This window comes from Panulirus ornatus, chromosome 3 (assembly GCF_036320965.1).
Source record: "Panulirus ornatus isolate Po-2019 chromosome 3, ASM3632096v1, whole genome shotgun sequence".
NCBI lineage: Eukaryota > Metazoa > Arthropoda > Malacostraca > Decapoda > Palinuridae > Panulirus > Panulirus ornatus.
In genome coordinates, this window is record NC_092226.1 from 72,005,550 (window position 1) to 72,027,743 (window position 22,194).

Consider the following 22,194-nt stretch of genomic DNA (forward strand, 5'->3'; position numbering starts at 1 on the left):
CGTACTATCCTATCCATGGTTAAAGGCTTATCTATTTACTACCTCTGCATGATCAAATAAAACCCCTCCCAACTTTCACCTTGAAGGCACATCATGTACTATATCTCTCATATTAATTCTTACCAGAAACATATCAATCATGCTTTTGCCTAATTTGTCCTTTGTCTGTACCATGTGTATCTATGAATATCTTTATGTTTAAAGTATGTATCTGCATCACTAATGCCTACCAATGCACATAATCCACATATTCCATCTGCCACATTCAATCACACCAGGACTCCATACCCAATCTACCACTTCTCCTCTAATCTTTCCCCCACCCAACTCAAATCTTTCCTGGATCCTAATCCACTACTGCTTTCCCAAGTTCTCTTTAGAAGACGTTCTTAACCTCCTCATCTCTTTAATTACATCATATATTACATATCATTATAGATATCTGAAACGTCTCACACTTGGACTTCATCACTAATATAGAGATACAAGCTGTACCAACAAAACAGTCTCCTTCTGGGTTGACTATTCCTTCCCTTACTGTACACTGTATTTCCTTGCAAAAAAATCTATTGTTCTGCCCTCTGTTCACCTAATGTTTCTTCACCCTCAACTATCCAGTTTTTCCTTTCCTAAACATATGCTGTTCACCTAATGTTTCTTCACCCTCAACTATCCAGTTTTTCCTTTCCTAAACATATGAGGTCTTTCCACCCTTAGGGATGTTATCAATATACTTACAAAACAAGTAAAAACAGCATACAAGTAAACATAGGCTTGTAATACCTATGGAGGGGCTACTATTCCACTGCTATCCACAAAGAGAGTGCAAGGTGTTGCTTTTATGAGTCTTAACATTTCTTTTATCTACCTCATATATTGATGGAATGATACTATATTGCTTTTATTCCTTGACAAGCAAAATAACTTACAGATGAACATTATCAATAACCTTTTTAGTAACATTTTTACGGGTACTGTATATGCATCAGCAGAAATTTGCAAATTTGGAAACCAAGACAAACAGTATACTTCCCTCCCCTGTTGTGTTCGCAGGGTATTTGAGTTGGATTTTCCTGTGGAGGCATTCAGCATCCATAAACATCCCCCTCTTCACTCCAACCCAGAATGTAACCTTGAAACTGTGACAGGAATTCTCACTGTGAGCATCTTCCTTTATGGATGCTGATCATTTGGTGAAGCATTTTGTCTGCTAACATTAAAGGGTTGATGTTCCCTTAGTAGGCCTTTGAATATATTCACTTCTAAAGAATAGACATTCAGAATTATAATATACTTACTTGGGTAGCCAATTATATCTCCTAAGAAGTCATCAATGTTGAAGCCTGGCAACTCCTGGTCTATTGGCTCTACGACAGTTGGTTGTGTTCGTTGCCGACTACCACCAGCTGCTTTCTGTACTTCTAGTTCTTCTTGTTGAAACTTTGGTGATCTATCATTCACCATTTCTTCCACAATTACAGGAGTACTGCACCGAGAAGCCTTTCTACTCCCACCACCTATATGAAATACACACAAGTTTCAAATTTATATGTGTATCTATATATTTACATATCTTTTTTCATAAATATTTGCCATTTCCCGCATTAGCGAGGCAGTGCCAAGAACAGATGACTGAGCCTTAGAGGGAAAAATCCTCACTTGGTCCCCCTCTGTTCCTTGTTTTTTGCTTTTGGAAAAGCAAAACAGGAGGATATTTCCAAACCTCCACTCCCACCTCTTTAAGTTGCCTTCTAAGACATGCATGAAATACGTGGGCAGTATTCTTTCCACCCTATCCCCAGGGATGGGGTTGTTAGGGAGGTGAATGCAAGAGTTTTGGAGGGAGGGAAAAGTATGCAGTCTGTTGTGAATGAGAGGGTTTGGGAAGTGAGTCAGTTGTTGTTCGCTGATGATACAGCGATGGTGGCTGATTCGAGTGAGAAACTGCAGAAGCTGGTGACTGAGTTTGGTAAAGTGTGTGAAAGAAGAAAGCTGTGAGTAAATGTGAATAAGAGTAAGGTTATTAGGTACAGTAGGGTTGTGGGACAAGTCAATTAGGAGGTAAGTTTGAATGGAGAAAAACTGGAGGAAGTGAAGTGTTTTAGATATCTGGGAGTGGATTTGGCAGCGGATGGAACCATGGAAGCAGAAGAGAGTCACAGGGTGAGGGAGGGGGCGAAGGTTCTGGGAGCATTGAAGAAGGTGTGGAAGGCAAGAACATTATCTCAAAAAGCAAAAATGGGTATGTTTGAAGGAAAAGGGGTTCCAACAATGTTGTATGGTTTCGAGGCATGGGCTATAGATAGAGTTGTGCAGAGGAGGGTGGATGTGTTGGAAATGAGATGCATGAGGACAATATGTGCTGTGAGGTGGTGTGATCGAGTAAGTAATAATAGGGTAAGAGAGATGTTTGGTAATACAGAAGAGGGTGTATTGAAATGGTTTGGTCACATGGAGAGCATGAGTGACGAAAGATTGACAAAGAGGATATAAATGTCAGAGGTGAAGGGAATGAGAAGTGGGAGACCAAATTGGAGGTGGAAGGATGGAGTGAAAAAGATTTTGAGTGATCAGGGCCTGAGCATGCAGGAGGGTGAAAGGCATGAAAGGAATAAAGTGAATTGGAACGATGTGGTATACTGGGGTCGACGTGCTGTCGATGGATTGAACCAGGGCATGTGAAAGCTGTGTGTTTTCCAAATTATGTTTGTAATCAAGTCCTTAATCTGTAAATATCATCAATTCATCAATTGGAATATATTGTACTGAGACTGAGTGTGAATGAATGTGGCCTTTGTGTCTTTTCCTAGCACTACCTCGCACGCGTGCAGGGTGTCATTTCATGTGTGGTGAGGTGGTGACGGGAATAAATAAAGGCAGCAAGTATGAATTATGTACATGTGTATATATGTGTATGTCTGTGTATGTATATGTGTGTATATGTTGAAATGTATAGGTATGTATATGTGCGTGTGTGGACGTGTATGTATATACATGTGTATGTGGGTGGGTTGGGCCATTCTTTCGTCTGTTTCCTTACGCTACTTCACTAACACGGGAGACAGCAACAAAGTATAATAAATGAAAATAAAAAATACAATATATATATATATATATATATATATATATATATATATATATATTTTTTCTTTCTTTTAAACTATTCGCCATTTCCCGCGTTAGCGAGGTAGCGCTAAGAACAGAGGACTGGGCCTTTTTTTGGAATATCCTCAACTGGCCCCCTCTGTTCCTTCTTTTGGAAAATTTAAAAAAAAAAAAAAAAAAAAAAAAAAAAAAAAAAAAACGAGAGGGGAGGATTTCCAGCCCCCCGCTCCCTCCCCTTTTAGTCGCCTTCTACGACACGCAGGGAATACGTGGGAAGTATTCTTAATCCCCTATCCCCAGGGATAATATATATATATATATATATATATATAATATAAATATATATATATATATATAATATGGTTTTTGTAACATTTTGTTACAATAAATTAACATTCATTAATGAAAAATTTTTTAAAATATCATTCACCATAAATCATCAAATACTGACTGACACTGTTAGCAGTGTGAGTGGCAACACAACATGGTGCATAGGTGACATATGATGGGTGGCACCCTGCTTGTCCTGTTTCTTTATCTCTAATATGTACACGAATCAGTCAAACTCTCTCCAGCCTTCATGTTATTCTTCAGATCATAAGTGATAATCATAAAAGTGAATAGTATTTAGCCTCATACAGCACAAAATCCATCTCAACAATAAATGATTTCTTTCACTCTTAGTTGCTGGGACTGATGTCTATTGAGTTGACAAATGTTTTCACAATTATAAATATTAGTCACTTATCAAATAAATACACTACCCACAGTATGTGGTATCTCAAAATAATAAAGAAAATATGGTCTATATAAAGATATTTTCCATGCACAAGTGTGTGGTGATGGTACATTTAATTCAGGTTAACCTCTAAGCAAGCATTTGAAACTGAGCGTATTGAACAATGGATGTCACTGAGCAACACATTTAAATGAGATCTGATTACAAGATTAAAAAACTACATCAGGATTCCTGGACGATAATGCCATGTGACAGGTACTTTTGTGACATTTCTGTGTATAAACTTTAATTTCTTCATTTTTCACAGTATTTTTTCAAAAAAAAAATCAGTGATTATACTTGCTGTAAATATCCACATCTATGCCAATTTCAGATACTATCCATTAATATATGCACACAATTGTATGTTCAAAGACTTGTGAAACATATATATGTTGGTCCACAGAAGAAAGAAGTGCAAATTCTGCACATAGGTAGGCTAAAAAGACAGTGGGAAGTTATATATATATATATATATATTATCCCTGGGGATAGGGGAGAAAGAATACTTCCCACGTATTCCCTGCGTGTCGTAGAAGGCAACTAAAAGGGGAGGGAGCGGGGGGCCAGGTGAGGATATTCCAAAAAAGGCCCAGTCCTCTGTTCTTAACGCTACCTCGCTAACGCGGGCAATGGCAAATAGTTTAAAAGAAAAAAGAAAGATATATATATATATATATATATATATATATATATATATATATATATATATATATATATATATATATATATATATATTTTTTTGCCGGTCTCCCGCGTTTGCGAGGTAGCGCAAGGAAACAGACGAAAGAAATGGCCCAACCCACCCCCATACACATGTATATACATACGTCCACACACGCAAATATACATACCTACACAGCTTTCCATGGTTTACCCCAGACGCTTCACATGCCCTGATTCAATCCACTGACAGCACGTCAACCCCGGTATACCACATCGATCCAATTCACTCTATTCCTTGCCCTCCTTTCACCCTCCTGCATGTTCAGGCCCCGATCACACAAAATCTTTTTCACTCCATCTTTCCACCTCCAATTTGGTCTCCCACTTCTCCTCGTTCCCTCCACCTCCGACACATATATCCTCTTGGTCAATCTTTCCTCACTCATTCTCTCCATGTGCCCAAACCATTTCAAAACACCCTCTTCTGCTCTCTCAACCACGCTCTTTTTATTTCCACACATCTCTCTTACCCTTACGTTACTCACTCGATCAAACCACCTCACACCACACATTGTCCTCAAACATCTCATTTCCAGCACATCCATCCTCCTGCGCACAACTCTATCCATAGCCCACGCCTCACAACCATACAACATTGTTGGAACCACTATTCCTTCAAACATACCCATTTTTGCTTTCCGAGATAATGTTCTCGACTTCCACACATTCTTCAAGGCTCCCAGGATTTTCGCCCCCTCCCCCACCCTATGATCCACTTCCACTTCCATGGTTCCATCCGCTGCCAGATCCACTCCCAGATATCTAAAACACTTTACTTCCTCCAGTTTTTCTCCATTCAAACTTACCTCCCAATTGACTTGACCCTCAACCCTACTGTACCTATATATATATATATATATATATATATATATATATATATATATATATTTTTTTTTTTTTTTTTTTTTTTTTTATACTTTGTCGCTGTCTCCTGCGTTTGCGAGGTAGCGCAAGGAAACAGACGAAAGAAATGGCCCAACCCCCCCCATACACATGTATATACATATGTCCACACACGCAAATATACATACCTACACAGCTTTCCATGGTTTACCCCAGACGCTTCACATGCCTTGATTCAATCCACTGACAGCACGTCAACCCCGGTATACCACATCGCTCCAATTCACTCTATTCCTTGCCCTCCTTTCACCCTCCTGCATGTTCAGGCCCCGATCACACAAAATCTTTTTCACTCCATCTTTCCACCTCCAATTTGGTCTCCCTCTTCTCCTCGTTCCCTCCACCTCCGACACATATATCCTCTTGGTCAATCTTTCCTCACTCATTCTCTCCATGTGCCCAAACCACTTCAAAACACCCTCTTCTGCTCTCTCAACCACGCTCTTTTTATTTCCACACATCTCTCTTACCCTTACGTTACTCACTCGATCAAACCACCTCACACCACACATTGTCCTCAAACATCTCATTTCCAGCACATCCATCCTCCTGCGCACAACTCTATCCATAGCCCACGCCTCGCAACCATACAACATTGTTGGAACCACTATTCCTTCAAACATACCCATTTTTGCTTTCCGAGATAATGTTCTCGACTTCCACACATTCTTCAAGGCCCCCAGAATTTTCGCCCCCTCCCCCACCCTATGATCCACTTCCGCTTCCATGGTTCCATCCGCTGCCAGATCCACTCCCAGATATCTAAAACACTTCACTTCCTCCAGTTTTTCTCCATTCAAACTCACCTCCCAATTGACTTGACCCTCAACCCTACTGTACCTAATAACCTTGCTCTTATTCACATTTACTCTTAACTTTCTTCTTCCACACACTTTACCAAACTCAGTCACCAGCTTCTGCAGTTTCTCACACGAATCAGCCACCAGCGCTGTATCATCAGCGAACAACAACTGACTCACTTCCCAAGCTCTCTCATCCCCAACAGACTTCATACTTGCCCCTCTTTCCAAAACTCTTGCATTTACCTCCCTAACAACCCCATCCATAAACAAATTAAACAACCATGGAGACATCACACACCCCTGCCGCAAACCTACATTCACTGAGAACCAATCACTTTCCTCTCTTCCTACACGTACACATGCCTTACATCCTCGATAAAAACTTTTCACTGCTTCTAACAACTTTCCTCCCACACCATATATTCTTAATACCTTCCACAGAGCATCTCTATCAACTCTATCATATGCCTTCTCCAGATCCATAAATGCTACATACAAATCCATTTGCTTTTCTAAGTATTTCTCACATACATTCTTCAAAGCAAACACCTGATCCACACATCCTCTACCACTTCTGAAACCACATATATATATATATATATATGGGGATAGGGGAGAAAGAATACTTCCCACGTATTCCCTGCGTGTCGTAGAAGGCAACTAAAAGGGAAGGGAGCGGGGGGCTGGAAATCCTCCCCTCCCCCCTTTTTTTTTTAATTTTCCAAAAGAAGGAACAGAGAAGGGGGCCAGGTGAGGATATTCCCTCAAAGGCCCAGTCCTCTGTTCTTGGCGCTACCTCGCTGTCGCGGGAAATGGCAAATAGTATGAAAAAAAAATATATATATATAAATATATAAGTTTGTTGAGTATTCCTGGGAAATTTTATGGTAGGGTATTGATTGAGAGGGTAAAGGCATGTACAAAGCATCAGACTGGGGAAGAGCAGTGTGGTTTCAGAAGTAGTACAGGATGTGTGGATCAGGTGTTTGCTTTGAAGAATGCATGTGAGAAATACTAAGAGGTGGAGGGAACGAGAAGTGGGAGACCAAATAGAGGTGGAAGGATGGAGTGAAAGATTTTGTGATTGGGGCCTGAACATACAGGAGGGTGAAAGGCGTGCAAGGAACAGAGTTAATTGGAACGATATGTTATACCGGGATCAACGTGCTCTCAATGGATTGACCCAGGGCATGTGAAATATCTGGGGTAAACCATGGAAAGTTTTGTTGGGCCTGGATGTGGAAAGGGAGCTGTGCGTTTTCCAATTTATGTTTATAATCAAGTCCTTAATCTGTAAATATCATCAACTGGAATATATTGTACATTTTATGATTATACAGCTTCTTTTCTAATTTTGATTCTAAAATAACTTTTTTTAATACCTTAAACTCAAATGTTTATCATTCAAAACTTCCACAGCAGACTCCAGGAATCATCATTTTGGCTACTTAAGTCCACGGGATTTGTTTAAATGCCCGGTCAATATTCTGACTTTTGTTTGGGTGCTATGTGTCACTTTGGAAACCCTCTGAGAACAATTTTGAAGTGTAAATAAATACCTACACAAGATAAAAAAAAGTGTGTGTGTAAATATATACCCAACAAATACATGTGCAAATAGCAACCACAGAGTGATGAGTCATTTACTAGGCTTGAATCACAAGGTTCAACCATCTTACCTTCTCCCTTTCCCTGCAACCACCATCTTTACAGGATGATGTACACACTAAATTCACTGCTATACTATAACCATGTCATTCATGTTTGCTCACTTTTTTGTACATATCCTTCACTCTTACATTATTACCTTTCATAGTGATAATTTCACTCCTGAACTTGTGCTATGAGGCTCAGCACCCTACTCTACCACCACTGGTCTGCCACCATCCCCACTGCCTATAGCGAGCAATCTACACAACCTGCAACACTATACCATGCCATGAAATGTATGCTGACTCACTTCTTTAAATATTTCCTTTACTTTCACATTTTTTTTTTTCTTTTTTCATACTATTCGCTATTTCCCGCATTAGCGAGGTAGCGTTAAGAACAGAGGACTGAGCCTTTGAGGGAACATCCTCACTTGGCCCCCTTCTCTGTTCCTTCTTTAGGAAAATGAAAAACGAGAGGGAAGGATTTCCAGCCCCCCGTTCCCTTCCCTTTTAGTCGCCTTCTACGACACGCAGGGAATACGTGGGAAGAATTCTTTATTTAATAATGCAAAAAAGAAAATCTAAAATCCAAGTTTCCCTGTTCAAATTTTGTACAAGTTTCTGTAAGCATTAAAACTTGAAGACCTTGTGTTTTGTCTAAACTGTGTGCAAGTTTGCAAGTACATCTTCCATCTAAATGATGGCAAGAGAAGGAAACCACACAAGTTTGTCTTTAGTACCCAAATCGTCTGCTGCTCATGTACATTTACAATTTTGGCAGTCCACAAACAAATAATCTCTCCTTGTCATATATAACATTTGACACCACTTAAACACAGATCATTCCTTGTAACTCTAGGCTTTTGTGTGGTAAGCACTAAGCACTAGCCCTGCCTACTGGCAAAATATCAGGACCAATAGTTAGAAGTAATATAATATGTAGGAACATTTAGGAAGGAGCATTGAGTAGGAACATTAGGTAGAAGTAGTACATAGGAACACCAGGCACAAGTATCAGGTAGTTGTAGTTAGTAGGAACAGTAGGTTGGAGCCTCTGCAAACACTGCACCAGAGTTGCCCTCTGCCAGTGGCCTGTTATGGATGAGGCACTAAAGCATAAAAAAGCAGCACTAGAGTTCATTAGTTATGGTGACTCTATTGCCATGGCTACCCCCTTGAAGAAATTCCAGTTGGGAACAGGCATCAGATAGACAGACAGATGGGTATGTAACGTACAGAGAGGAAACTTTCTGCTTACTTGATATTTTCTAGCTCTGCAACTACATTGAAGGAAAATTATATTTTCAGAGAGTAATGGACCTACAGGATGTAGTGGTTAGTGTTTCTGACCATTACACATTCAAAGGGCCTCTGAGGTAAAAACCAAATAGGTTTGAATCCTGGTCGTAACACTCAGTCCACAGTCCAACCAGCTGTTCATCCTCCCAATGGGCCAGTCAATAAATTTGGTAGTAGGCTTGGGCTACAGTGTATAGACATACTCTCAGCCATCACACACAAAAAAACAGTAATAATGAAATGGACTAAACTCAGTAAAATCATTGAAATATTCTATAGTAATACTGAAATGAACTAAACTCAACAAAATCATTGAAATGTTCTAACAGTATCAAATGAACAAGTGACATGAAGCCCAAAATTGGGAAACAGCTAAAATGTAGTGTAACCCTAGTTCCTATTTACATGAATTTCAAATTATAATTTGCTATTCATTCTTTTAGCAATGCTCAATTTTCTCTAAGCTGACTATGGAGAAATGGAGACATGCATTAAACATCTACCTTTAATCAAGGTGTATGGCTTACAACAACTATCAATCAAAAATTACAAAGAGAAATTAGCCATTAAAAGTCTTTGCAAAGGAATGTCATGCAAAGTAAAAGTGGACTGTTACTGTCTCAAAAAATTCAGTCAATCTTTATCATCCATTCAACTGGGTATATATGAAACTAAAAAACTTCTTAACTTACCATCTCTGTCTTTTTTCGAACGGCGACGTTCTCTCTTACTTGGAGGCTTAGTTGATGCACTGCTTTCTTCCGGTATATCTTCAAAGCCAACAAGCTCAATGAATTCATTCTGACTGTAAAAGGATAATTTGGTAATAATTATTATTATATTATACATAATCGCTGTTTCCCGAGTCAGTGAGGTAGTGCTAGGAAACAGACGAAGAATGGCCCATCCACTCATATACACAAATATAAATGCCCAAATACTCACATATACATACACACACACACAGACATATACATACATACACATGTACATATTCATACTTGCTTGCCTTCATCCATTCCTGTCGTTACCCCCCACTTCAGCGAGGTAGCACCTGGAAAAAAAAGACAAATAAGGCCACATTCGTTGACACTCAGTCTCTTGCTGTCATGTGTAATGCACTGAAACCACAGCTCCATATCTATATCCAGACCTCACAGACCTTTCCATGGTTTACCCCACATGCTTTACACGCCCTGGTTCAGTCCATTGACAGCACGTCGACCCTAGTATACGACATCATTCAAGGTCACTCTATTCCTTGCATGCCTCTCACCCTCCTGTATGTTCAGGTCCCAATCGCTCAAAATCTTTTTCACTCTAACCTTCCACCTCCACTTTGGTCTCCTGCTTCTCCTTGTTCCCTTCACCTCTGACACATATATCCTCTAAGTCAATCTTTCCACACTCATTCTCTCCATATGTCCAAACCATTTCAACACACCCTCTTCTGTTCTCTCAACCACACTCTTTAAATTTCCACACATCTCCCTTACCCTTTCATTACTTACTCGTTTAAACCACTTCACACCACATATTGTCCTCAAATGCACAAAACAATGAACCCTAAAGTGCTTTTGAAAGCAGAAGTAAACAAAATTAAAAATACCTCGAGGTGAATATTTTGGCATTTCAACACAGATCATCTAACAGAACTTCCTTTCCATTTGCTCCTTTAATCTACATCAAATCTACAGAGAAAACAAACTAATTACAAACCTGGTAGGTCCTCCCGTAAACCATTCAGGTTGTTCTTCTTCCTCATTTTTAGAAGACATTCGCCTCCGATCCTGATAACGACGCTCCCTCTCACGTTCCCTCTCTCTTCTATCAGGGCGTTTCTCCGTTTCTTCTTCTTCAAAGAAGCGACGCCTATTTTCATATCTGCAATTATAATCATATATGAGGGAGTAAGAGAGCAAGGGTCTTAAAGTAAGTGTATGTGTGTGTGTGTGTGTGTGTGTGTGTGTGTGTGTGTGTGTGTGAAAATCAGCTGCTGTTTTCAGATGACATGGCTCTGGTGGCAGATTTCAGAAACTCCAGAGGCTGGTGGCAAAGTCTGAGAAAGAATCTAAAAGCAAATGACGACAAAAGCAGGTAACAAGGTGCATAATGGGGATGAAACAGAATAGTGAAAGTGCAAGTCTGAATAGAGAGAACCTGAAGGAAGATGAGTGCTTCAGGTACCTGGAAGTGGACATACCAGTATATGAAACCACTGGTGCTAAAGACAGTCACAAGACTGGAGAGGAGGAAGAACATCCGAGGTGCAAAAAAGGAGCATAAGGAAGGAGAGTTCACTATCTGTCAGACATGGATGGGTAAGCTCATAGTTATAATAATAAAAAAGTACTGCATGAATGTCTTGGGCATTCCACAGAAAAGAAATGAAAAAGTGGACATTCTGGAAATAATATGCCTTACAAAAATATGGTGTGAGACAAGTTGATCATGTACAGAATGATAAAGTAAGGGAAGAGTTAAAGTAGCAGTTTCTATGTCAAAGCTGACCAAAGTAAGCTGAAATGGTTCACACAAATATGGTGAGGATAAGCTAAAAACCAACAGAGCAAGAGCACCTATGTGTCAGATATAAAGGGAGAGAGGGACAGGGGTAGACTAAGAAAGAGATGAAAAGAATAAGAGAGGGAGGCTTTGAAGAAGTGGGGCCTGAATATTTAGGAGGATGAGAGGCATGCATTAGATAAAATTATTAAATGAGGTGTGTATAAATGGGAAGAAGGTTCATTAAAGCATAAAGTGATGGTGGTGTGCGTGAGTATCAGAGGTGTTAATTGTTAAAGAGACAAATTCATATATACATAATAGCACTGGGAATAGGGAAGAAAGAATACTGCCCATGTATTCCCTGTGTGTCCTATAAGGCAACTAAAATAGGTGGGAGTGAGGGAGCTAGAAATCCTCCACTCCCGTTTTACTTTTCCAAAAGAAGGTACAGGACCATGTGAGGATTTTTTCTCTAAGGATCAGTCATCTATTCTTGACGTGTGGCTTGCAACAAACTCATCCATCTTTTGACCCTGAGCACTCAAAACCTTTTCTACTCCATTCTTCGATCTTCAGTTCAATTCCTCCTTCTCCTTGTTCTCTCCACTTCTGACACATACATCCTCTTTACCAAACTCCACTCAACTTAGATCTCAACCATACTCTTCCCGAGACACACCTCTCTCTTACCCTATCATTTCTTACTCGATCAACTTTCTTCAAACCACATCTTGTCTTAAAACATTTCATTTCCCACACAATCACTTTCCTCTGTACCTTCTCATCTATTGCTCATGCCTCACATCCATACAATGAGATCACTATACCATCAAACATGCCATTCTTTGCCCTCTCAGAGAGTGACCTCTCTATTTCCACACTCTTCAGTGATCCTAAACCCTTTACCCCCTCATCCACCCTATGACTGACTTCAGCTCCTAGGGTTCCATACATTATAACTATTCCTTCTAACAATTTAGGTTACCCAACAATCTATGTATTTTCAAAAGGGTAACTGAGTACACACAGCCTCCAGGTGGATGACCATGCACTTGTAATTGTAGGGGTACTGAATACAGCAAATTTTTTCACATGCCTTCCTGGTGATGGAAGATGTACAGTCTACTAACAGTACAATACATTAGCCACCTATCTACAGAAACTAGAAAAATCAGCAAATTCTGTGGTGTTGGCTGCTGTTTCTACAGAGAACATCAACTGATGTCAGCAACTGCTTAGGGATGACAAATACTTATCTTACCTATTATCTCGATCAAAGCATTGTTCAGGCTTGGACCTCCAATCTCTGGTATCTCTGCGTTGTTCTTCTCTGTCTCTATCCCTTTCTCTATCACGATCTCGATCTATGTCTCTCTCTCGTCTTGGCATTTCCCTACGCTCCCCTGTAACTGGAGTTTCCAGATCATCTCTTCGGGAAATTCGACCAGATCCAATTCTACGTGCTGGGATCTCCCGGTGTGATTCCCGCTGTGGGCGCTCTGATGGAGAGTCTGGACGTTTAGTTATTGAGGGTGCTTGCTGTAATCCATGACAGCCTGTGCTAAAACTTCGACGCTGAGGGGACAGTACAAGCCCATCTTGCTCTTCTTGCTATAATAACAAAAGATATAATCTTCAAACAAACATGAAACCATAAAAATTTACAACTAGAATAAATTCTACAACCATTATCAGTTATTTCCAAATTCAATGCACTCTAATTCTGAAAAAAAAATTGTTTTCTTTATCAAAAGTTTCATATCTTTAATGCGAAGATATCCAAATACAGAAATCATCGTTACTCAACAGTTTAATTTAGCTATTTATCTATCTAATATTACCATAACTTCACAGTTATCTGCATGTGACAAAACAAGTCCATATAGGCAGAAATCACTGTTACTCAACAGTTTAACTTGGCTAGATACCAATCTCGTAACTCCACATTCATCTATATGTGACAAAACACGTCCATATAGGCAATCACTTTTTGCAGTAACATCATAAACCCCACTGGTTGGAAGCAGGCCAGGGACACCTAATATCAAAAGTCATGCAGAGTCTTTCTACACAAAGATGTTAGACTATAATCTATTATTCGGTTAATGGTATGCAGTACCACACTAACCTTAACTCTTTCACGGGGGTCACGGCTGCGTTTCAGCTCTAGATCTGGCGGACGATCAGGTCTATTATTAGTTACTGAAGCAGCTGTTGAAGCAGTGCTGGACGGACGTCGCTCATCATGCACTGCTCGGATCCATCTTTCAGGGTCCCATCGTCCAGGGGATTTATTATAGGCAGGATCGAGACAAGTTGGCCATTTTATAGACAGGGGGGATTCCTTAAGTGCCAGGAGCTCATCCTAATCCATGGAGATTTTACAGGAAAATATGGAAAGAAAAGTACAATAAATACTTAAAGCTGCAAAGGTGATCCACCTCTTCATTAATGTTGCAATAACCTAGTTCCTCTACTTTGGTCACAGTAATACTAGTCAAACAGTGTGAGCCAGGAGTATCATCATTACAAAAAATGGCCACCATGCCATATCAATTCAAACTAAATAATCCTTAGACAATCTTTATTGGTTTCTCAGTCAAACCTGTCCCATTTGACGAGGGGATAACATTACCAATGTATCTGGATAACCCTACTCAATTCATTTGCTCTGTTTGTTATATGAAACCCTTGAGGTTACCGAACTCCACCTACTTGAGATTACACCACAAGTGAAAAGTCACCTAAGGGGAGGTTGTATCATTGACAGTGCAGTCTCAACAAGAACTTTTCACTTCAAAGGAGTTTACATGTGTGGGGTATTCTATTATATTCTAAACAATATCTCCTTAAGATTATTACATTACGAAGAGCATAACTTTAGAAATAAAATATGCAACAACAATGCTCCTAATCCTTATGTTTACAAACTCCTTTCAGTACCTATGAGAACGAAAAATAAATGTAGATTGGCAGCCTTACCCCACTGATATATATACTAAGAATATATGGTCACTCAGTCACCAGCTTCTGCAGTTTCTCACATGAATCAGCCACCAGTGCTGTATCATCAGCGAACAACAACTGACTCACTTCCCAAGCTCTCTCATCCACAACAGACTTCATACTTGCCCCTCTTTCCAGAACTCTTGCATTCACCTCCCTAACAACCCCATCCATAAACAAATTAAACAACCATGGAGACATCACACACCCCTGCCACAAACCTACATTCACTGAGAACCAATCACTTTCCTCTCGTCCTACACGTACACATGCCTTACATCCTCGATAAAAACTTTTCACTGCTTCCAACAACTTGCCTCCCACACCATATATTCTTAATACCTTCCACAGAGCATCTCTATCAACTCTATCATATGCCTTCTCCAGATCCATAAATGCTACATACAAATCCATTTGCTTTTCTAAGTATTTCTCACATACATTCTTCAAAGCAAACACTGATCCACACATCCTCTACCACTTCTGAAACCACACTGCTCTTCCCCAATCTGATGCTCTGTACATGCCTTCACCCTCTCAATCAATACCCTCCCATATAATTTACCAGGAATACTCAACAAACTTATACCTCTGTAATTTGAGCACTCACTCTTATCCCCTTTGCCTTTGTACAATGGCACTATGCACGCATTCCACCAATCCTCAGGCACCTCACCATGAGTCATACATACATTAAATATATATATATATATATATATATATATATATATATATATATATATATGACAGCACGTCAAACCCTGTATACCACATCGCTCCAATTCACTCTATTCCTTGCCCTCCTTTCACCCTCCTGCATGTTCAGGCCCCGATCACACAAAATCTTTTTCACTCCATCTTTCCACCTCCAATTTGGTCTCCCTCTTCTCCTCGTTCCCTCCACCTCCGACACATATATTCTCTTGGTCAATCTTTCCTCACTCATTCTCTCCATGTGCCCAAACCATTTCAAAACACCCTCTTCTGCTCTCTCAACCACGCTCTTTTTATTTCCACACATCTCTCTTACCCTTACGTTACTTACTCGATCAAACCACCTCACACCACACATTGTCCTCAAACATCTCATTTCCAGCACATCCATCCTCCTGCGCACAACTCTATCCATAGCCCACGCCTCGCAACCATACAACATTGTTGGAACCACTATTCCTTCAAACATACCCATTTTTGCTTTCCGAGATAATGTTCTCGACTTCCACACATTTTTCAAGGCTCCCAAAATTTTCGCCCCCTCCCCCACCCTATGATCCACTTCCGCTTCCATGGTTCCATCCGCTGACAGATCCACTCCCAGATATCTAAAACACTTCACTTCCTCCAGTTTTTCTCCATTCAAACTCACCTCCCAATTGACTTGACCCTCAACCCTACTGTACCTAATAACCTTGCTCTTATTCACATTTACTCTTAACTTTCTTCTTCCACACACTTTACCAAACTCAGTCACCAGCTTCTGCAGTTTCTCACATGAATCAGCCACCAGCGCTGTATCATCAGCGAACAACAACTGACTCACTTCCCAAGCTCTCTCATCCCCAACAGACTTCATACTTGCCCCTCTTTCCAAAACTCTTGCATTTACCTCCCTATATATATATATATAGAAGGACAATCTTTATGTCTGCTATCCTATCCTCTAACCTATGCTGCTCTGGTGCCAGGTGCATGAGGTACTCCTGGTGTATTTTCAGGCATAAATATGTTTGGTATTTAGTGTTTTAATAACCAAAAAATGAAACAAGAAGAATCATTAGCAGTATTCATTATCTTGTAAGAGCAACACGTTAAAAAATCATTATATAATAGATAGGCAAATATCGTGTTAAGGCTTCCGTGACATCTTATACGCTGATCTATATAGAGAAAAAGCTTAGCCTATACTATCAGGAAACAATGCTTGGGATGTCACTGCAAGCAATACAGGCCATTTGTTCTACTGCCTTAAGGCTGATCCAGTTGATTCAAGATAATGCACATGCCCCAGATGCAATGAACAAGAAATGTTATTATGACGTATATAAATCCCCCCTTCCCTGCAGTTAATAAGTAAATATACATACTTTATCATTTCTTCTTATGTGTTAACCATTTCCTACTTAAAAAAAAAGCCACATTTGCTCACACACACTCTCCAGCCATCATAGGATAAAGCACTGTAAATTAAACCTTCCATTCTCAGTCAAGCCCCTTAGACTATTATGTGGTTCCCGTTATAGCTTCATATGCCCTAGTTCAGCCCAATGACAGCATGTTTTTCTCAACAGAGTAATTCCCTCCACTTTCTCACTCAATCTATATCATCACTTTTCTTCAAATTTGTTCACCATTTGCCTTACGTTCACCAGGAACGGATGAAGATAGACCATTATTTGCATCCGTTTTCTAGATGCACCAAGACCACAGCCCCTAATCAATAACCAGGCCCTACAGTACTTTCCATGGTTTCCCTTATCATCATGTACATCACAGGCAGCATTCATTCTCCACATCAACAACATCAAAACAAAGGCAAGACACAAACTAAATGCCCTTAGAACATTAACTGACACCAAATTTAGATAAAAAAAGAAAAAAAGAATCCCTCTACAAATAATTCACATGTGTCATTTTAAAATATAGCTCAACTGCCTGTACTTCCATCCTCACAAACACAAACATAACAAATCTGCAAACAAAATAATGCACTAAAAACAATCAGTGGATGCCTTGCAACCACATATACTCAACCCCTTCAAAATGATCCTCTGAATACAGTCCTACCTCAACATGTTCAGCAAGCAATTCTTTGCAAAAGCACTATACTCAACCAACTCAAACCCCTCTACAAGTAACAACCAATCCCTAACTTGAGATGAAAAGCTCACTGCTGCCTTGAACTTCAGTGACCTTTAATCACAGATCCCCCACTGCCAACAAAAATAAGTGACAAAACACTCTGAAATAACCCAACAAATGCTATCCAATCAACTCCCAACTCAGTCTTAAACCACAGCCCATAAGAAACCACAATCCTGACACATACACATCACTCTCTTCAATGTAAGCTCTAGACATCACTCATCACTACCAACAGTTTCAACATATCCCAAGATGTAACTACCACAGGGAAGAAACTGACTCTCCTTATCTTAAATGTACACGTAAAAACAAAGATAAAAACCAAGGAAATAAAACTCATCATCCACAACATTCATGTCCCTCTTAACAAGCTCGTACACTAATAACCAAAAACAGGCCTGCCTGTGTCAGTAAGTCTCGCTAATTGTTTAAACACAAACACACAATCTGTCAACTACATGCACAAAAACTCTCTGATCAAACTGAATACAAATGCTAATCCTTGGGTAAGTAATGCATGGGTAGCTTGTAGGCAACCAACCAGGGAGATATATTCCTAGTATCAAGAGGGTTAGTGGCAGCCGTGTAATGAGCCAGCACTTCAGTTGCTGTCAAGCTGCACTCCTCTGACATAGGTAAATGTCTTTTAATTCTACCTAACCCACATGTGGACTGCTAGCATACTGTCCACAAATGTCCAATCACTTCTTGTCACAGTTAACACTTGACACCACGAAACTCACACAACTCATTCTATGAAACTAGATTTTCCTGCGGTGAGCACCATGCAATACCCTTGCCATTTTGCAAAATTATGGGAGCAATAGATACATGTACTAGGTAGAAACATTAGGTTGACTCTTTATGTTAGGAGCCACTGGAAACTGCACTAGAGTTGCCCTCTGCCGAAGGCCTGGTAAGGGTGAGGCACTATGGACTAAGAGGCAGAAGAGCAGGTCATCAGTCGTGGAGACACTTCACCATAGCCAACCTCTTGAGGGAACAGGCATCAGAGATATAGATACAAAGTTAGATAGTAATGCGACCAACCCTTACCTTTTGACAGATAAGCAACAAATTTACTTTAAATAAATTCATAATCAAACCATGTCATACTTCCATCAGTCTTTGCCTTTTGGCAAAATGGCAGGAGCAACAGATAATTGTAGTAGGAAGGAACATTATGCAGGAGCATTAGGAAGAAACATTAAGTAGTAGTAGGTTGACACTTTGGCAGGAGCATTAAGCAGAAGTAGTAGGTTGGAACGGGCAGGAACATTAGGTAGTAGTACTTGATAGAAACATTAGGTAGGAGCCTCTCCAAACACTAAAGTTGCCCTCTGCCAGTGGCATGATAAGAGTGAGATACTGCAGACTAAGAAAGAGCACTGGAGTTCAGCTTTTATAAAGACTCTTTTGCTGTGGCTTCCCCCTCAAGGTAATTCCCTTGAGGAACATGCATCAAAGATGCAGATACACAGTCATGTCACACGTTTCAATAGCTGGGTTACAAATTTAAACAGATTCATAATCAAACCATATCATACTTCCATCAATCTTATTAATTCAAAGAGGAGTCGTGTTTACAGGTCAAATCTCTTTCTAGGTCAAAACCAAATACTTTGTACAAAACTACATCAACAGAGTTATCAGTAAAGCACTAGGAACAATGTGCTGTATTTAAATGTAGCTAGCAAAAGTTAAACACCATAAAAAATATTTTCTAAATATATCTTATCCACATTCATTCCTTACACTCATAAATATAATGATAAAAATGTTATACTATGTCCAATTCAGTTTTCCATACATATGGTCAAAATCCCAAGGAAATATGGCCGTATGTGCACACTTTCCAAAAAAAATTTAAAGGACACATGTGATGTTCTTTACCCTGTAACTTTCACAGTTCAATAAACTCCAGGCTTCTGTAAGTTAGAAGGTCTTGGGAGTCACCTTCCTTAACCTGTTGCCTGAGTCCCACATTATGAAAAAAGTTAAGGAGACAAACTATCTGCTGGCAAGCATTAGAATAAATCTAAAATACATGGATATGGAAATAATTCACAAGCTGTTCATATCCTACATAAGGCCAAAACTCAAATATACTTATCAAGTTTGGTCACCAATGGTGTGTGTGTGTGTGTGTGTGTGTGTGTGCATACATAGGAGTAATGACAAAATACATATACAAATTAACAGAAAAGATAACATGAGTGTAAAACTATCTACCCATAATAAAAACAGTAATCACAAAGAGCTAACAGAGAAGGTCTGAAGAATGCAACAAAGATGGTACCATAATCAAGACAGCTGAATTACAGGGAAAGATTAGAGGCTTTAAATTCAACCACAATAGAAGAGAGATGCGAGGGGTGACCTGATAAAAAATCTTTAAGTTCTCCAAAACAGATTGATGACACAGACAGTAAACAGCTCTTCAAGAGATATAGGGTTTGAGCACCTGGAAGATATAACAAGCAACTTGTTTAGAAAAGATATAGAGAAGTACTATAACATATAAGACAGGTTAATGAATGGAATAAAATTATTGAGGACATAGAAAATGCTGACAGCATACATAAATTTAATAAGATGTAAGACAACTAGAGAGTGTTTAAGAGATTAGGACCCAAGTGTAAAACTCCCTCCTTATACAGTACTTATAATAGGTAACTGTAAAATTCTTACATTAACTTACCCTAGAGTACTGCCACTGTGGAAGATTTTGAGGAGATGAAGAGCTTGAAGGTGGTGCAGTTCCTTTGTGGGAATCTCCACTTGAGTCAGAGGAAGAAGGGGATACATCTCCCTCTTCTGCCTTGGAAGAAGGAGTGGAGGAGTCTCTACCTCCATTACCAACACTACTCCCATCATCCCCATCTTCCTGTTGCTGCTGTTGACTAGACCACATATCAGGACTTTCACCACTTGTTTCTGTAAATAACAAGCAGAGGGGTAATTAAATCATATAGCCCAACTGTTCCTCCCCAGACTGAAACTATGTGCATACCATCATCCTCTCAATCAACACTCTCTTATACAAATTAGAAAGTTAAAATACAAGGAGAGGAGGGTTTCTAGTCCCCCCTCTCCCGTCCCCTTTAGTCACCTTCTACGACAGGTGAGGAATGCATGAGAAGTATACTTTCTCCCCTATCCCCAGGGATATATATATATATTTTTCTTTATTATCATACTTTGTCGCTGTCTCCCGGATTAGCGAGGTAGCGCAAGGAAACAGACAAAAGAATGGCCCAACCCACCCACATACACATGTATATACATACACGTCCACACAGAGCACATATACATACTTATACATCTCAACATATACACACACACACATATATACACACACACAGACATATGCATATATACACATGTACATAATTCATACTGTCAGCCCTTATTCCTGTTGCCATACCTTTGTTGCTGTCTTCCAGATTAGAGAGGTAGCGCAAGGTAACAGACGAAAGAATGGCCCAACCCACCTACATACACATGTATATACATACACATCCACACACAGCACATATACATCTCAACATATACACACACACACATATATATACACACACAGACATATGCATATATACACATGTACATAATTCATAGTCAGCCCTTATTCATTCCCGTTGCCACCCCGCCACACATGAAATGACAACCCCCTCCCCCTGCATGTGCGCGACACAGCGCTAGGAAAAGACAACAAAGGCCACATTCGTTCACACTCAGTCTCTAGCTGTCATGTATAATGCACCGAAACCACAGCTCCCTTTCCACATCCAGGCCCCACAAAACTCCATGGATTACCCCAGACGCTTCACATGCTCTGGTTCAATCCATTGACAGCACGTCGACCCCAGTATACCACATCGTTCCAATTCACTATATTCCTTGCCCGCCTTTCACACTCCTGCATGTTCTGGCCCCGATCACTCAAAATCTTTTTCACTACATCTTTCCACCTGCAATTTGGTCTCCCACTTCTCCTCGTTCCCTCCACCTCTGACACATATATCCTCTTGGTCAATCTTTCCTCACTCATTCTCTCCATGTGACCATACCATTTCAAAACACCCTCTTCTGCTCTCTCAACCAAACTCTTTTTATTACCACACATCTCTCTCACCCTTTCATTACTTACCCGATCAAACCACCTCACACCACATCTTGTCCTCAAACATCTCATTTCCAGCACATCCAACCTCCTCCGCACAACTCTATCTATAGCCCACGCCTCGCAACCATATAACATTGTTGGAACCACTATTCCTTCAAACATACCCATTTTTGCTTTTCAAGATAATGTTCTCGACTTACACACATTTATCAATGCAACACAGAACTTTCGCCCCCTCCCCAACCCTACGATTCACTTCCGCTTCCATGGTTCCATCCACTGCCAAATCTATTCCCAGATATCTAAAACACTTCACTCCCTCCGGTTTTTCTCCATTCAAACTTACCTCACAATTGACTTGTCCCTCAACCCTACTGTACCTAATAACCTTGCTCTTATTCACATTTACTCTCAGCTTTCTTCTTT

The 22,194-nt window shown here is 39.9% G+C and overlaps 1 protein-coding gene across 1 annotated transcript in view; it reads right to left on the reverse strand.

The window, feature by feature from the left end:
- Window positions 1-22,194, reverse strand: part of LOC139763424 (uncharacterized) — a 143,964-nt gene that overhangs the window by 114,288 nt on the left and 7,482 nt on the right. The window contains exons 2-7 of the mRNA XM_071689456.1: window positions 20,344-20,579; window positions 13,903-14,139; window positions 13,036-13,385; window positions 10,986-11,150; window positions 9,959-10,071; window positions 1,299-1,517 (exon numbers count right to left, since the gene is read on the reverse strand). Coding sequence (XP_071545557.1) covers window positions 1,299-1,517; window positions 9,959-10,071; window positions 10,986-11,150; window positions 13,036-13,385; window positions 13,903-14,139; window positions 20,344-20,579 — 1,320 coding nt within the window. The remainder of the gene's footprint in view (window positions 1-1,298; window positions 1,518-9,958; window positions 10,072-10,985; window positions 11,151-13,035; window positions 13,386-13,902; window positions 14,140-20,343; window positions 20,580-22,194) is intronic.